The following is a 12,210-nucleotide window of genomic DNA, read 5'->3' as shown; positions in this document are numbered from 1 at the left end:
TATTATTAATAATGTTTTTTTTACTTTTTTATAATTATATATGGATATAATATTTCATTTAATTTCCAAATGAAGTTTTGGAAGAAATCTAGTAAGTGTATTACTTTATTTATTTTAACAGACTTTAAATGTATCACTTAATTGATAAGAAAAAACTTTGAGATTGTCTTTTATTCTGAAACCTCATGCCGGAAGTAGCCGTGTTTATCCGGTCTCTCTTGACACGGGTGTAACGCACCGACAGACGGGCCGTTACCAGTTCTGCTGCAGTTTTTTAACACGTGTAAACATACTAAAATATCCCCGAGTTGTTTACCGGAGCCGTCTACCGTTAAACATGTCGCACACCGTCATCACGACCACGACCACGACGACCAGGACGTCCGGTGACGGAGTCCTGAACCTGGGCTACACCCGGACCATCCCGGGACTGCTGAAGATCGGGCAGATGGTGAGAAACCGTTACCGGACGTTACCGGGATAACGGAGCGGAACGCGGACTGTGTTCACACCGACTCACCGGGAGGTCGGAGCTCACGTTAACCGTTAAATTCACAGTTATTAGGATGGAGTCTGGTGTTTATTCATGTATTCATATATATATAGTTATATATATATATAGTTATATATATATATAACTATATATATATATATATATATAGTTATATACATATATATATATATATATGTATATAACTATATATATATATATATATATATATAGTTATATATATATATAACTATATATATATATAGTTATATACATATATATATATATATATATATATAGTTACATTATCTTTACTCACGTAGCATTATATCCACATTACTCTTCATGATTCATTCTTCTTAAATCTCTATAAATATTTAGTGAAAGCACCAATAATCAACACTACAACATTGTTGCTGTATATTGATATATAATATATATAATATATTGATTTACTCCGCGTCGCACAGCCCATAAATAAACATGAATCAAAGGAACAGTTGTGTTTAATGAGCCTAAATAACATCCCATAATATTATCCTAAATCTATGTTACACTCCTAAATATGACACGCGTCCTAACTTTCACAAGATTAATACTGATTGTTTATATTCTAACGTCTGTTTTTACAGTTTAAATACTCATTATTTAGAATATTCCACATGGTGAGTGTGTGTCGCTGCCCATCAGCGTCGTATCTGTGTTCTGTTGTAGAATAAGACCTTTCTGAAGACAGATCTCTGACGGTTGAATGCACTCAAAGTGTTAGAAGAGGTAAAACTTGATTATGTGTCTCCTCTCAGATCGCCCTGCTCGTGGCCTTCCTCTGCGTCCACTGTGCTCGGGGTTGGCCCAGCTGGGCGGCGTTCCAATACTTCGAGGTGGTGACGCTGTGGTTCCTCATCGCCTTCCTCATCTTCTTCCTCATGCACCTGTTCAGGCTGCAGGCCAAGATGCCGTGCATCAACTGGCCGCTGACGGTGAGCAGGAGTAAACATATTAAAGCTCTTTATGAAACCGTCTGCATGTTGATCTCCTTTACAATCTGACTTCTGTACCGGAACAGGACTCACGTACCTTTAGGTTTAAATAAAGAAGGAAGGAAGTATCACTTCCTGTTATTGTTCATTTAAATCTGAGGATATATCGACTCACATTGTGACTGTATGTGGGAGGGATTCAAATGATTCACTCTGCCTCTGATTGGATGTACCCTTCCAGGCGTTGCTAACCGTTAGCTTAGCTATGATGCTAACCGGCACTATGAACTAGACTAGTTTTCGTTCCCGTAGTCCGGGAATGGCCTTTTATGCCTTTTAAACACATTTATGTCTAAACACTTCTTTTGATTTTAAAGATAAATATTGTATTATTATTATATATCTGAGTCTTTCATTAAACCCTCGTCTGCTGTTTCAGGAGTTCTTTCATTACTCCGTTGGGACCGTCCTCATCGTCATCGCCTCCATCGTCGCTGCTGTGAAGAGCGGAGGAGTTTCAGCGCTGGTGGCCGGATCGGTACGTTAAAGAGACTCACAACGAGGAAAAGCTGCATTCTCTCTAGTGTCCACCAGGGGGCGACTCCTCTGGTGGTATAAATATGTCCAAATATGGTCACCTCTCTTCATTTGTTACAAACAAAACAACAACATGGCGACGAAGAAGAGTGAAGTCACGACGACTACGTCCACTTCTTATAAACAATCTGTTTATAAGAAGACTTTTCTCACACAAAAAGTAACTTTATTTAAGTGTCTTCCTTCCTTTCTCCCTTCCTTCTAATTTTCCCTCCTTTCCTTCCTTCCCCCATCCTTCCTTCCTTACCTCCATCCTTTGTTCTTTACTTCCCTCCACCCTTCCTTCCATCCTTCTATCCTTCTATCTCCTTTCCCTCCCTCCTTCTTTCCTTCCTTCTCTCCATCCTGCATTCATTCCTTCCTTCCCTCCTTCCCTTGCCCCTCCCTTCCTTCCCTTTCTCCATCGTCCATTCCTCCTCCCCCTCCCTCCCTCCTCCATTCATTCCTTCCTTCCCTCCTTAACTCTTCCCTCCTTCCCTTGCCCCTCCCTTCTTTCCCTCAGTCTAAAGTAGACAGTGATGTTCATGCTAACATGCTAACCTGTTGTGTGTCTGTCTGCAGGTGTTTGGCTTCATAGCGACGTTCCTGATGGCCGTTAGTTTGTGGACGTCTTACAGTGTGACCTGCGGCTCCCATCAGACCGGTACGTCTGGTTTTATTAATATATATTTTATAGTTAATGTGTTGAATGCTATTAATGCTAAAGCTAATCAGCCGTTAAAGAGACGGAGACGAACGAGTGAAAAGCAGAAAATCTGATTATCTGTGTTTCATAACAGGAAGTGATCATCAGACATGTGATTCACATGATGGAGATTATTTCTACTGCAGTGAAGAGAAGGACACTTTAGTGTCTCCTTCTCTTCTCGATCATTCCTTCATCACTTTTTCCTCTGTGATGTTTTTCCTCCCTCCATTCCTCCTTATCTCCTTATCTCCTGCACCCTTCAACCCAATCTTTTCTTCCTCTATCCCTCCTTCCTTTCTATTTTCTTTCCATCCTTCCTTCTTACCTTCTACCCATCCCTCCCTCCCTTCTTTCCCTCTCCCTTCCCTTCTCTTTTTTCCTGCCATTCTTCCCTCCATCCTTCTTTCCTTCGCTCCATCCTCCTTACATATTTCTATTCTTTCTCCCTCCGTCCTTTCGGTCATCCTTCCTTTCTCCCTTCCTTCCTTCCTTCCTTCCCTTCCATCCTTACTACCTCCCTTCCATTCTTCCCTTCACCCTTCCTTATCACCATCCTTCCTTTATTCTTTCCTTCCCTCCATCCTTCTGTCCTTCCTCCCTCTCCTCCATTCTTCCCTCCTTCCTTCCCTCCCTCCATCCTTCATTTGTTTCTCCCTTCCTTTTCTCCATCCTCCATTCCTCCCTTCCCTCCTTAACTCCTCCTTCTCTTCCATCCTTCCCTTGCCCCTTCCTTCCTTCCTTCCTCCCCTCCATCCATCCATTCTTCATTTCTCCTTTCCTCCTTCCATCCTTCATTCCCTCCTCCCTCTCTTCCATCCATCCCTCATCCCTTCCTTTCTTCCTTCTCTCCATCCTCTCATCCTTCCTTCCCTCCTTCCTTCCCTCGATCCTCCCTTCCCTCCATACTTCCTCCCTTCCCTCCATACTTCCTCCCTTCCCTCCATACTTCCTCCCTTCCCTCCTTCCCTCCATACTTCCTCCCTTCCCTCCTTCCCTCCAGGTGCAGCAGTGTAAGAAGTGATCCTTCATGAAGGAGCCAGTTGTGCTGTGACGGCAGTTTGCTGTGTCCTGGTTTCTGCCTAGCAACCACCTGGATAATCAACCTGATTGGATTATAACTCACTCTACAGAGGTAATGGAACAGCTGATCCAGGACCAGCTCTTGCTTTACAGTAAACATTTACTTTCCCTCTCAGACTTCTAAAGTCACATTTAAACCATCAATGTATCAACAGATGATGTTTTTAATTTTCCTGCTTATCAAGTATTTAGAGAAGCTTTTTTAGACAAGTTGAAGCAGCGTGAGCTCTAAAAGAACAACGCCCTCTTCCTGTTGTGTGCCATAAAAAAACAATCAAGAAGATTTTCCCGCCAAAATCAGCCGCAGTCGCGAGTCGCCTATTCTTCGGTGGTTTACAGTTACTAGCTTGATTTGCTCGATTCCTGATCAAATATTTCATCCATTCCAACTTTTTTTATTCTACTTTTTAAATTCAGAAAGCTAAAAGCAGTCTGGACCACGGACGCTTTTAATCTCGTTTTTAATAAAATCCCTTTTCTTAAATGCCCACCAATCACAAGATGCACAGTAAAGCCCTGTTAGCCTGCTATGCTAAATTCTGCTAGCACACAAACAATATTCTTGTCATTATTCTAGTGTGCTAACAAACATTACCAAGCTAATGTTTTTACAGGAGATAGCTTGCATGCTAATGACATAACTCAGGGGCTAATGTGTGCTAAACAAATATAAAACCAGTAGCATGCTAACGGATTCTGTGAATTGAAACAAAAGTCAACATTAGCATGCTAACAATGCAAACAAACACAAAAATCAAGGAAAAATGCAACATTTGTCTGTAATTAAAAGATAAGTGTGGTCATACTATATATTTGTCCTATTTGTCAACAAATGTGCAGAACCAAGCCAACAATTAATTAACCTGCTAACAGGTTTATACCAAAATACCCACTAAATAGAGCACTAAATATGGATTAATCCGCTGCTGAAAATAGTCCCCAATAAAAAATGTGCTATTTCTTCCTGTTTGTCTGATTTGAAAACTCCAGCTGTTTTAGGAAATAACTGATGGAACTATTTGTGTTTGTAAAGATTTACGTCTTCAGTCGGAACCAATGGGCTTTGAGCTGAGACAGGAAGTCAAGACAGTAGTGAGGATTTTAATCTGCACATGAGATTTGTTGACAATAAAAATATATAAAAAATGAATAACACCAACAATATCCTTCAAACTGTAATTCCACGACGGGACATTCACGACTGTCCTTGGTGCTTTAAAAAATAAAAAAATAACAAAAAACTGTTAAATGTTGAATTTAAATTCAATCTGAATTTTCAGAAAGCACATCAGTAGAGTCCGCTTTAAACTAATAACGTGGTTATGATTTATATGGAGCCTGTCGGGGTCAAATGGTAAAAACAAAATACCGGAAATCTGTTTGCACGGATTAATACATTTAACGCTCATTTAACGGATTGATAAAAGTTTAACCCAGTTTAATAAAACATACATGTGGATTAAAAATGTACACACAGATCAATAAAACATTGTGCAGATTAATTATAAACAACATAAATAAAGATAAAGATACGATTAAGACATGCCTACGGATTAATAAGACCTAAGCATGAGTTAATAACACACATGTACTGATCAACAAAACCAACACACCGATTAGTAAATGTACAAATGGATTAATAAATCGTGAAAAATCATAAAATATGCGTGTGGAACAATTATGGATGAATTTAAACATAAATGTGAATCATTTAATTGTATCTGTGCTCTTTATTTAGTGAGCGTTAACACTTTGTTCATCTATGTGCACAGATTTCCATATATGGTCCTCCAGCTCCGTAGATTTCTGACCAATCAGAGTATCTGAGCACAAATAGAACACAAATGGTTCAAAGTAATGGATTAAAATGCAGTTTGTCTTTTAGTTCTACAAACATTTCCGATGGACTGAACATTTGATCGCTAAGTGACGAAGCGCACTGCTGCAGACTTTAAAATGAGGTTCTAACCATGTTACGTAACCTATAGCTAGCAGGTTAGCTATAGCTAGTTAGCTAACGAAAGTGGCCATGTTAGCACACAATCAAATAAAAAATCGTAACTTTAATCAGAATCAACAAGATAATGACTTACATACATACATACATTTAATGCCCAGTTACTTACAAAAGGTTTAATATCCAAAAACAAAAGTAGCTAGTCAGCTAATGCTAGCTTGTTTTCTCCCAACAGTTAGTTTGCTAATGTTGGTTAGCTCATTAGCAGCGTGATGAATGAGTTAAATCCATTCCTGCTAATTTAAGTTCTGTTGTAGCATGTAACTAGCAAAGCTAATGCTAGCATAACTCAGCCTCCATTGTTGATAATATTATATCGTTTTCCCAAGTTTAGCTAACTAATTTAACTAGTTGACTTCAAATTAACAGGGAAGTTTCATCGATTGAAGATCGATAGTAAGGACTGATAAGGTCTTAACAAAGACAGAAGTTAATATGCTAACCTAGCAACAACTTTGAAACACTGAAATATGTGTTTTAAAATGATTTTGCTCATTTTAACTCTGTGCTAGCATTAGCTAACAAGCTAATTCTAGTCTAACATTGTTGATAATATCAACGCAGGCTTGTTACGATAACTTTTTACTTAATTTTCTTTTAAACGGAATTACTATTAAGTCAGCAGCTACTCATTTTAACATGCATCTAGTTCAGGACGTTAGCTGACCCGTAAACATATTTAAATATTAATTAGACTTCTTTCATGCTCTTAAAGTTCACCAGTAAAAAGGAAAAGTTGTGGTTTAGCTCAACCAATCAAATTATTTCTGCAGCTGCAGTGGTTCTACCTCTCGAGTAATGTTTGTAGAATTTAAAAAATCATGTTTAAATTAAATCGAGCGCGGCCTGTGATCGAGTGGGGAAACTTTCCTGCCATTTCTTCAAAAAAAACAACCTCTGGATGATGTGAAGCTGAACTCTGCTTTCACGTCAGAGACGTTCAACCCTCAGATTACTGCCTTACTGTTCATCAGATGCCAAAAAATATCTTAAGTGCGATGCTTTCGGATTTTTACACTGAATGTGTTACGTTTCCTCTGAAGCAGCTCCGAGTGAAGAATTGAAGGATTCTCGTCAAATCTGATTACAATCGAATGTTTCACTCTGACTATAAACCGTGTGGAAGTTTCAGTTTATGGGACAAAAATTACAACGCGTTTAAATACAGATTATTGTCTTACTTCTGGTGCGTCTCTTATAGCTCTACACACTGTGTGATAACGGCGATCTATCAGTTTCACACTGTGAGCTACGTGGAATAAAATCTAAGTTGTAGCATGTCAGATGAAAGTAGAACAAAAAAAATGCTCAAATATATTAAGTAATTTAAATAAATTATCGAAACCCTAAACTACGCTGTAGAAGTCATGCTGTTTATTAGGGTTGTCTCTGCTGCCAGTGATAAGCTTAAGTTACTGTAACTCAATCGCATTTCACAACGTTTATATTTTACGTTTAGCAGAAAGACTTTCTTTTTTCTATTTTTTGAAAAGTTTTCCATCAATGGTGCTTAATCCAAAAATGTTTCCATGCATTATTTTTAAGATAGTTTGAGTCAACAGAAATACATGAAATGATCACGGCCTCTTAACAGCGCAATAAATGGTGATAGCACGTACGTGTTAAAACTAGAGAAACAATTTATCGGCAACAAAATTACATTTTTAGGGTTAAGCCAACAAAACTACTTGGCTAGGAAAGAAAATATCGTGGTTTTGGGTTAAAATAATTACATTTGTACATTTGTAGCCCACTAAATTAAAAATAACTCAACGTTGACTGTTGGTTTTTACGCGGGACACAAACACCGGTCTCCTGGGTGAAAGTTCCGTGTTTTGACCCGTTCGTCCACACTGACCAAATAATTGTGTCGACCACGACAAAAGGATCCAAATTGACTTCCCATTGGTTTTGTTTCCACAGTGCTGGCACAGAATTTACTACTTGTGCTTGGTGATAATTCAGTGTGATAATTTATCGTTTTACTATGGAATCGTACATCGAGATATCGCGATGCACAATCACCCGGATAATTGATTAATAATTGATAATAAGCACATTCTAACTCAATATTCACAGAACGTCACTTGTTCAGTATTTAATTCACACAGGATTAAACAAATAAATCCATGTGATCATTTCATAAAAACCATTTGTATATTGAACTAACAGAAAACATGCTACATCTTGATTTGCATATAATATTACACCAGTAACACCTCCACTTGATACGGTGTTAAGAGGTTCCGCTCATTTCACGTCTTTCTTTAAAATCAGGCTGGTGTGGTTACGTGATTGTCCGTTCGGTGCGGCTCGCTAGCTTACTATATTTAGCGTAATGAAGAGAAATATTGGAAACTTGCGCTACTAAATTAGACTGACTATGATTTGGAAACGGTCGGGTCTTGTTTACCAGGTGTGTGGACCCGTGAAAGCTCACAGCAGCAGTCCTAAATATCTCAAACCGGCTGCTAGCGTCGGTGGACGTGTCTCACAGTGTGATCCGAGAAGCACCATTTTTGGATTAAAAGCCAAAGATGTCAACACGTCTTCTCTTTGATTGTCAGCTTTTATCACACAGTGTATACGGCTCTTTCACATCTTATTATAGTCACAACTAATCAAAAACTGTTTTCCTACAGTAAAACATTGCTGCATTGTTTTTTGTTAACCTTGGTTTGTGGTGGTCCAAGGTGTTTCACATTATGCTGTTTGTATTTGCTGCTTCACTGTACTGTATTTAATTTTTTTGGTGTGGACCAGTTTGACATATGAAGGTTTTATTTCATTATAGATGCACTGATGATAAAAGGTCTGCTGATAATTAAATGATCAAATCTAATGTAAATGTAATTTGGGAATTTGTTAAGTATTACTGGACAAAAATAATCTTTTAGCTTTAGTCAGCGTGCTTTGATTTGTTTTAAGATTCTATTGATGAACATTTGATATACCGAGTTTTTCCATCAATATCTGCCCAGCATCCAGTTTCAGTATCGAATTTGGGTCATTTTTATATTGGTGCATCCTTTATTGTTTGACCCTAAAGTTGGGTTTTATATTGCTGCCTGGACGGTTTTAGTGTGGAACCAAACAAACCAGACTGTTTACATTATATATTTTGCCGTGCATGTGTTTTCTTATTCTCACCGTTGCAAAGTGACCTGATGTACGACTGTTTGTCCACTTGGTAGATACAGTAGGATGGTAACTGGTCTGTGGTTTGATGGCTAATAAGTATTGATCCAGTACTGTCGTGAGACACATTATGATCAGTGAAGGACATGTCACGGAAATCTGCTCAGAGACATTTCAGATAGATTAAAAGTAACAAAGAGAGACAAAGGTCACCTCCGTTAAAGTAACTTAAACCATGTTTAACCGAAGGCGACATTGGATTTCTGTCTTGAGTCCATCTGGTTGGTATTGACTTTATTAGAACAGACATTTTGATGTTTCAGGGTTAATATAACACACATTTAAACCCTCAAGGTCCATTCAGTTGCTGTTCTGGACCTTTCGATTGGATCAAACAATCTTCCGATCTTTTCTGAAGACTGTGAGGACTTCTGGAACAGTTTGAATGGATACAATAATCTATCTGCTGCGAGAGATCCAGATTTAAGGTCTAGACTGAACTTTGAAGCTCAACTTTGGGTGTAAAAATACAACAAAACAAACAAACCGAAAAAGGTCTCATTAAAGTCAATAAGAGCCATGTGGAACCAAGATTGATTTCATACACAGTAGTCTGTGTTGATTATAACCTTTCTTAGTCAGAGAATATCATGTTTCTTTGTACTTTACACCCATCTAGCATCATTTTGAACACCTTAAAAATAACATCGTGTACCATTCGGTGAGTAAGCGATGGTGCAGATGATCAACAACCTCCCAGTGAGTTTGTATTTTCAACATTTTACCCACAACGGATTGTACAAACCTCAAAGTGATTGAAATGTCAGAGTTCTGTGAGATGTCCATTCACGATTCTGGATCAGCGCTACTAGCTAATGAGCTAAAACATTTAAGAAAAACCTCCAGTATCATCGTGGAAACAGGTGAACTCAAACGCCCTTATAGTTCAGATTATTTAGTTTTTCCTCCAAAGTGCCTTAATGTTCTGTTGACGTATAGATCGGCCTACAGATTAATCTGCTATTTGCAAGCTAAATGGGTTGACTTGGTTTCAGTGAGTAAAATGAACTGAAGACAATGGAACCACATTCAAAATGGCGAGGTGTGTCTTAAGATTTGTGCTCACGAGGTGGAGAAATGAAGTGCTTTTATTGTGTTTTAGTCCACAGTAGTATTATTATAAGTCACATCACAAAGAGCTCACATTGACTTGTTGTTTTTCTACATTTTTTTTAAAAAGTGTGTTTAATCTACAAGTTGTGATTTGTTGCATGTTGTAAATTAAAAGCTCATTGCACCATTTCTGTCTCTAATTTCAAGTTTGTACTAAATGTGACCAAATGGATTTATTTAGATTCTGGCATAAAACAACAAACATATCCAAATATACACAAAAACTGGGCGAAATAAATAACACAATCTGGCACAAGACAGAAAATATGAATAGAATAAAACAAACTATAAGTAGAATGTAACACAAGTCACCAAAAATGTAACAATAAAGACTTTTGCGTCTAAATTTAGGTGTTTAGGTTTAATTATCTCAGATATTACACTTCATACAAAGAGTACATTTTCAAAAAAAATATTTAATATCTTAATTTGATCTTCCCTTTTCCTGTAGTATAAAAGTTATTAAAACTTCTACTTATCCAGAGTAAAGCTGCAGTTAAAATAAATCCAAAATAAGACCAATTTCCATAAACTATAAAACCAGAAATATGTTACTGTGGTTTGGTTTTGCATCATAGCTCCAAATGTAATCGATTCAGTCTTTACTAAATGTAGTCGTTTTTTAGTATAATGTTGAACTTGCTAACAAAGCTTAATCGTCAGTGTACAGGAAAAACTCCCAATTTGTAATATTTACATACAAGTAGAAAGAACAAGGGTCCAAAGATTGAGCCCTGTGGAGCTCCACATGTGACGTAACATTTCTATCTGTAAACTAAATATTGAGGTCTCAAAGAAACGTCCCTTTTACAACAGTAGTAGTTGTTCCTTCTGCATTTACCGTCACTTATGTTTGAACCAAACAGAAAGAATGAAGCAACGCTTTGTGTTTCATGACTTAAGTGGATTTATCAGGTAATTCAAATATTTTTCCTGCAAAATCTTAAAAAGTCTTTCAATTTATTCAATTTTATTTTAAATTGGATGTTCAATATGTCTTTAATGTATTACATTTAATTTGATCGTAGGAAGCTGAAATTAATTTATACCCTGTCTATTTTGTGGTCACTTTTTACATTTTGTTAAACTCACAAGATTTTGAGTTGTTTTAACCCCAAATTACACATTTTTTACAGCTACTTTCCATGAGACTGGAGTACAGTCTGATACTGACCACAGGTTTGAATATCCAGTATTTCTCTCAGTGTTCCAGTTTGTTGGACTCACACAGAAGTACTCTGTGTTTATTTACAGTCTCGGTCATGAGAACAGACATTATCTCAGCTGATGGAAACAAACACCGCCGCTCTCCTTGTGTTTACAGTTAGTGTTGATGTGCAGAGTCAAATATAGACTTCACTCAGAGAGGAAGCTCTTAATGGGACACCTGTGTGTGTAATACACTGCATGTTCATACAAATCAATTCAAACGCAAAAACACTACAAATAGCATGTCTAAAAATGAAAAAAAAACACAAAGAAATCAGTACATACATGGTAGAAATTGTTGAGATAACTGTTTAAATCACACAATATATTAGCATTGTGATGCTAAAAGGAGACATTTTTTCACTAAAGATTGATTTGAATTTTAATCCGAATTTGTATAAATTCCATGAAAAATAGCTCCATTGATCTCGTTTCAAAATGATCAATAAAAAAAAATTGTCTTTTGGTTATTAACTTATTTGTAATATTGCTCTAATATAATCTTTTCATATTTCATTATGTACTTTGTTTTAGCCTCAACTCTGCTTTGTGATTTGTGCTAATTTGAAAATGTTATCATGGTAACATACTTAATATACTATATATATATATTCATATATGTATATATATATACAGTATATGCTCTACATCCCTTTATTTTAGCATTATCATTGTGAACAGTGACAACACAGCGTAGCGTTAAAAATGGTCAAAGAGGCGGATCGTCGTCGGGAGTCGAGGCCACACCCACATGTCACTCAAAGTGGCCACGCCCTCAATTGTGCCTAAATTAATGTCATTTAAACGGGTTGTATAAGATTTTTTATTTCACATTAAT

At 37.2% G+C, this 12,210-nt stretch overlaps 1 protein-coding gene across 2 annotated transcripts; it reads left to right on the top strand.

Annotated features, from left to right (window-relative positions):
• Positions 1–231: 231 nt before the first annotated feature.
• On the top strand, positions 232–10,290 carry cmtm7 (CKLF-like MARVEL transmembrane domain containing 7). 2 transcript variants are annotated; one of them, XR_012949478.1, is made up of 6 exons: positions 232–451; positions 1,294–1,470; positions 1,910–2,008; positions 2,629–2,710; positions 3,756–3,887; positions 4,869–10,290. XR_012949478.1 is itself a non-coding variant. In XM_076081215.1 (5 exons), the coding sequence occupies exons 1-5, from the start codon at positions 338–340 to the stop codon at positions 3,767–3,769; spliced, it is 486 nt and encodes a 161-aa protein (XP_075937330.1). In that variant the 5' UTR covers positions 232–337; the 3' UTR covers positions 3,770–10,290. The 2 variants fall into 2 exon arrangements, 1 of the variants encoding a protein (XP_075937330.1); XM_076081215.1 differs by having other exon boundaries at positions 3,756–10,290.
• Positions 10,291–12,210: the final 1,920 nt, after the last annotated feature.

The sequence above is a fragment of the Anarhichas minor genome, unplaced genomic scaffold (genome assembly GCF_050575085.1).
Source record: "Anarhichas minor isolate MPS153535 unplaced genomic scaffold, ASM5057508v1 ptg000079l, whole genome shotgun sequence".
NCBI lineage: Eukaryota > Metazoa > Chordata > Actinopteri > Perciformes > Anarhichadidae > Anarhichas > Anarhichas minor.
Note: the sequence above shows the minus strand (reverse complement) of the source record. Positions and strands in the feature narration are given on the sequence as shown.